Source organism: Pundamilia nyererei, unplaced genomic scaffold (genome assembly GCF_000239375.1).
Source record: "Pundamilia nyererei isolate P.nyererei 1_Seehausen unplaced genomic scaffold, PunNye1.0 scaffold00049, whole genome shotgun sequence".
Lineage (NCBI taxonomy): Eukaryota > Metazoa > Chordata > Actinopteri > Cichliformes > Cichlidae > Pundamilia > Pundamilia nyererei.
Genome location: NW_005187450.1, coordinates 1,066,951 through 1,073,141, shown reverse-complemented (window position 1 = coordinate 1,073,141; position 6,191 = coordinate 1,066,951). Strand labels below are relative to the sequence as shown.

Sequence of the window (6,191 nt, the reverse complement as noted above, 5' to 3'; positions counted from 1 at the left end):
TTCTTTAAGCACCGGTTCGAGCACCGTTTAAGCACCGGCACCATTTCAAAAGTACCGGTTTGGTACTGGTATCGGATAAAACCTAAACGATACCCATCCCAAGAACAGAGCGCTTGTACGCTGTTCAAAAATACCAGGTGCAATGTTAAATGTGAGTTAAGACGTAACAATAACAATATTAGCACACAGTCTCCCTAGCTTCAACAGCTAGTTTAACACACTCGTCGATACACTAACTGTGTGACTTTCTGTAAGACACCTGCTACGAGTAGTTCAGCTAAAAACTGGGTGAGCTGCATGACATGCATTTGTGCCTCTCAGCTGACAGTCCCGTGACACAGTAAACACAGGCTGCCTGTCCTTCCTCCTTATTAGGAGGTCATGTTTGAATGTAAAAGTTTGCTCTGTACATTTGTGAATGTTTGGCTCTAGAACTATCTGAGTGATGAGGAATGTAACACCCTAGAGCGGGTGCATGTCGGTATGTATACACCTGCAAGGGTCACAAGGATTACGGCTTCTGGGCGTGGTGATCTGAGGCAAGCCAAAGGATTACTGGTCTTAATCGGGTCAATCAGCCCTGTCTGCACAGGGTTCAGCGAAAGTATGACTGTCCCACATCCAAACCCACCTTCCTTGCTGCATGTCCCACCAATAACTGCATTTCATTGACGTGAAAATGGTTCATTGTTATTTCTGCTGTGATGAGAGCCTCCTCTTATGTGTAACTGACACTGGAGCTGAGCTCGTTCTTCCCTGCAGGGTAAGGTCAACATCCACTTACCTCATAGTGAGAGCACACTTGGGTGAATTGTATCTGAAAGGTGAAGGTTTAATTGATGTGGTGACCTTCTGTTTGTGCTTTCAATTGGTCATTTTGTTTACTCTTAGCTTAAGTGATAATATCGTCTAACATCCCGTTCTTGAAAATGTGGCTAGTGTAGACTAGTGATAAAGCATTAGAAACACTATTTTGAACACCAGACAGCGACTAGACTAGACTAGACTGCAGGTTTGCAATCAGTTGACAAAACGCTTCATCATAACATCTCTGTGTGCTTTGTAAGCTCTATTGATCATCTCTGGCTATACATCGTGAGTGGCTCCTCCCTGGCTCAAGGGGCACATAACACATGAGTTACATAACAAGATGGAAACTGAAGTGAAGAACACATCAGGCCCCAGATTAAGGCGGAGTTTGGGTGTACTGGAGTTATTCAACATTTGGAGTACCAACACAAAATTAGCGGGCCATCGCGTCACTGTTTTATAATTACATTAGCTCTGGTATGTCTGAGAGCGTCTCCTGAATGAGGCCTTTGCTTTGTTTCTGTCTCCCTGCAGAGGCCTTGGACACATTTCCTGCACACTGGATAATCAATTTGCTGCTCCTTTGCTCTCATCCTGTCCTTGACAACCCTCTCTGCATGGTGAAAAGGGGAAAGAGCGAGAAAGAGACCGAGTTCTTGCCCCCTTCCGCCATCTTTCTCTGTACTGTTGACACATGCACACAGGCGGGCACATATGCCCTTGAGCCAGTCACAACAATAAGGGGAGTGTCATGGCATAACGCACACATCTGCCAAACGCATACAAGCTGACCACGCAACATCCCATTTCCGTCAGGCAGCCTTCAGCCCAATTTAAATGCAAGCAAAGACCAGTGAAAACATTAGAAGTACACCCATAATGCGCGCACACACTGACTGGCTAGTGCTACATCACAGCTTATCCTACACAGGCAAAAACATAACATACTGACCAGAGATTTTTTTTTAAGGGAATTTCCAGTAGCATGGATTTTAGAAGTTTCTCTAGATGCTGTTGTTTCACCACGTCAGACACCAACTGTTTCGTAGCCACCTTCCACGCCTTCTGGAAAGGCTACGTTGTTGGGTTTTTGATACCCAAAGCTGTTTGGGTGTCAAACAACTTGGGTAAACTTGGGATGAGTCATGTTTAGATTTTTGTTTTTCAATGATGCAAAATTAGACATTTACACAGATGGATGCTGAACATATCACTTAGAAAGAAAACACTAGGATGACAAATAAAAACTCCTTGGTGAATGTAACACTCATGTGACTAATTCTATTTATTTATCCTGTTACTGTTAAAAACATACCATAAAAATCTTGATTATTAAAATACTGTTCAAATGGCAATGCTGTGTCTATTTCATTTTGTTAGAGTAAAAATGCACAATGGCTTTTAGAAAGTCTGGGGGAATACAACGACCACAACAACAAAAAAAGTCTCAGTATGATCCTGTGCGTGTCTGAGCAATCAGGTAAGATTCGGACTGTCGGCATCCAAATAAGACATCGCATTCTCAGCATACCATCTGCAATGAAGTCCTGACGAAGGGAGAGTATGGCTGCCTGCCAGCCTCCCTTTCTGCTCTGCAATCTGCCCATGTGAAAGGAGGCAGAGTAGGCAGTACCGCAGCCTACTCCTCTCCCTCGCTCGCTCGCTCACACACACTCACTAACCCCCCTACAAAACGCTGCATATTCCACTGCAGCTCTGCTACAAACCACAAGTCACCCTCCAGCTCCTTCGGGTGACATTGGCATAATGAAAACCCAAGGATATAGAGTAAAACTACTAGGGATTTGACACAAAGCTTCTCTTTGGTAGAGTGTGAGAGATAAAGGACAAGTGAGCCATAACTGGTAGGGACACTTGATCTTATGGAAGATTCATATAAGCTTAGTCTAATGAGGGTGATATAAGACTGACAGACAAAACTCGAGAGCCTGCTGGTAGAGCATGTTTCTGTTTCCACATGCTGTCTCGTTACTGCGGGTTAATAAATGCTTCCACGCTAATGTCGTGGAGCTTGTGCTCAGCTGGAATGAAGCACACACGACAGAGTCATGAGTAAGGAGGCAGCTAGTGCTTCACAGTAACGGATGACTCACAAGTAAGCAGGTTGAATCACATGACTGCAAACCACGTTCAGGTTTTCTCTTCTTGCTCTGCTATTGCTTATCATATAACACTGTCGACAAGCATGCTTTACAGTAAATAAGAGCACTATCACATAATAAATCTTAGATGGTCTTAACATCCTTCCCTATGCCTCAATCACAGATTAGTGCAACATGAGAAAAGTTATAAATATGTATATTTTTACTTAACCTGTCAGACTTTGAATAGAATAGAATAGAATAGAATAGAATAATCCTTTAATTGTCCCACAAGTGGAAATTTGGTTGTAACAGCAGCCAGAACGACACATATACACATTGGATCTCTATCTCAATTACTGTGGTTCAAATAGGGATGCAAATCTTGTAAATAATTAACTGCCAATCGTGTTTTATATGCATCCAACAACCTGTTCACAAATTGTTTGTGTACACTCAAGAGATAACGCAACCATAAACTATAAAGCAGCACACACATCCATTAAAGAAAAACAGTGGCCGTGTGATAAACCCTAGCTGAACTGGGGGTGCTGGCAGGCCACGCTGTGGGACGACCCCTGGGTCTCCCAGCGTGAACCAACTAAGCGTTTCTCACACAGAATCTCCTCTGGCATGCACACCCCTCCAGAGGAGGAGGAATTTCACTCTGTAAGCCTTTTATTCTCTTTCAGGCTGCTCGTCCCCAACCGTCCACTATTCAGTTTGCTCATTCTACTGTTCTCTGCTAAGACGCCTGAAGGAAGAACATGCAGGAGCATGCATGGTACACCGAAGTGTTCCTGCAGACTGGACCTGCAAAAAATCAAGATGCTTTTTTTCCCCTCCAGTTTGTGTTGGTGGTCTTGCATGCATGCCAGTAGGCCACTTACTTGTAGTGTTGCCTTGCATCTGAATGATACATTTTGACTCCTTGCTGATCTCCCTCGAGTTGAAGGGTCGAACTCGAACAGCGACTTTCACAGAAGCCCCAGACATGTTTGCAGTTTAAGTCCGTCTCCCTGTAAGATCCCTTGTGTATATCCCTCCTAAAGGAAACAGAAAAACAAATGTGCATCTCCTCAGTTAAAACAATAAGTGATGCAGGGAAGCCAGACAATGTTTGCTTCCTTCTTTAAAAATAAAACAAAAGTGCTATAGTGAAAAGGAGCAGAGCCTGTTTTCACTAAATGTAAATCAAACACAATGAAAGTCCACCCCCTCCCAATTTTCAGTCATAACAGCCTACAACAAATATGGCCGACCAAACCCGATGAAGCCTTTAATATTTTGTAAACAGCAACCGATCATACATTTAGCAAATCAAACAGAGGATGTAAGCCTTTATATTTATATCATAAACCCACAGTTTACGTGAAATGCGCTTTAGCCTAAAACAAAATACGAAGATTACAAATCACGATTGTTGCATGCATAAAATAACGTGGCGTTAAAATACCACACAACTTTCCATCGTTTTTACAGTCCGCACCCGGTGACTACACAGCCTAAATATCCTATGTTTTTCCATGTACTTGCAGTCAGCCATACTTGCCGAAGCATACGCCCATGAAATCCTATCTCCCCTATTTGGCGTGAGCTACAGCGGGACAGCTAACCGAGGGCCTGTCTGTTGCATCTGACACTGTTCGTTTTGTGCAGACGAAGAGCTTAAATTTCCCCCTTTTAAATAAATCACATTCGCTGATATTAGGAAGTAGGCTAATCCTCCGCCGCTGCATGTTGGGGAATAGTGCAAGGGAGGAGTTGCATGCTTATTTTAGCAGCCCAGACTGGATACATTGTTCACATTTACCCTATCCGGCAGGGTTAAAGGCGTTTTGACGTCAAATCCAACCAGAGGCGAAGCTTTCAACAGTAGCAATTATATTTTCTATTTTAAGCTAGCTTTAATCCGTTAAATGTTATTGGCTCCGACTTCAATATTTACGACCTACAGTCTAACGGAAACAGCTATCCAACTATAATCAACTAAACCTATAAACAAATTATTCTATATACTGTAACAATTAAGTACATATATATGTTTAATTCTTTTGTGTTATCGCAACCATGGCCACGTAGAGGTCCACTGACCACCGGACATGTATTAGTTGACACAGACAACTGCTCCCTATCCATCGTTGAAACTAACCTGTAATAACAACCCAGTGCACAACAGTCCCCCAAAATATAAATATATTATTTTTAAAAATATATACTTACGCTTGGAGACTCTTGCAAAAGACAAAACCAAAACCACCGGACAGTGGCGAGAACTAACGCTAGCTAGCAGGCGTCAAAATGTGTTGTTTCTATCAGAATCTGTGCGCAAGGAAACTGTTATAAAGTCCATTTCCGTGAAAAAGACCCATTATAGCGGTATCCTCCGGTGGAAGGATTTGTATTTGGAAACGGCCACTTCGTTGACTACTTTAGTCTCCCTTACAGATGAACGGCGGACGCCTATCTGCACACTAGCGAGAAGAAGAATTGGTAGATTGTCTCGATTTACCGAAGAGATTACGTCAACTCCCTCTCAGCGCGCTCACGGACAGGCTGGCGGGCCAATGAGCAAACAGAGAGCGGCGACTAATGCGGCGAAGAGCCTATGGCGTGACTCGGGGTCGCGAAGGGGGAGGGAATAGGTGGGGTGTCGCTCCCTTTTTTTCGCCCGTGACGCCACACTGCAGGATTTCTCATTACTGCTACCCGCAGCACCGTGGGTTACCGCAAAGATCGCCGCCTAGCGACGTAACTTTTCCGTGCATCACGAATTTATAAACCAAATTATTTATATTTTTGCTAATATAATTATTATAATTATAATATTGCCTTAAAGCAGGCACAAGAGATGTCACTGACCATAAAACAAAATAAAATGAGCAAATACATTTCCTGCAGTTCAATTAAATTTTACTCATTTAGCACCAAATGACTATGGCAGTTGCCTCAAGGCGCTTTTTTATTGTAAAGACCATACAATAATACAGAATGAACCTCAACAATCAGACAACCCCCTTCGAGCAAGCACATGGAGACAAGGGGAAGGAAAAACTTCCTTTTAACAGGAGGGAACCTCTGGCAGAACCATTAAGAGGCAGGTTTGATTGAAAACAATTTACTTTCCTGTGATATTTTTGCACTTGCGGTTTCTTTTTGGAATGAACTTGGAGTTAAAAGTTTAACAGGTGTCCTTGCCAGTAAATACTGGACTGTTGCCAAGTTTAATTGAGAACAATGACTAACCTATTCACATTCCAAAAAAAGATTGCAACTTTT

The 6,191-nt window shown here is 42.9% G+C and overlaps 1 protein-coding gene across 20 annotated transcripts in view; it reads right to left on the bottom strand.

Annotated features, from left to right (window-relative positions):
* The window catches only part of kif1b (kinesin family member 1B), a 53,410-nt gene extending 47,897 nt beyond the window's left edge, over nt 1-5,513 (bottom strand). For 4 of the 20 annotated variants that reach the window (XM_005732906.1, XM_013910805.1, XM_005732907.1 and 1 more), the window contains exons 1-2: nt 5,136-5,496; nt 3,803-3,958 (exon numbers count right to left, since the gene is read on the bottom strand). In XM_005732906.1, coding sequence (XP_005732963.1) covers nt 3,803-3,908 — 106 coding nt within the window. In that variant the 5' untranslated portion in view covers nt 3,909-3,958; nt 5,136-5,496. Of the gene's footprint in view, nt 1-3,802; nt 3,959-5,135 lie in introns of all 20 variants that reach the window. The other 16 variants (XM_005732917.1, XM_005732910.1, XM_005732911.1 and 13 more) reach the window with 10 other exon arrangements.
* Between the last annotated feature and the right edge of the window lie 678 nt (nt 5,514-6,191).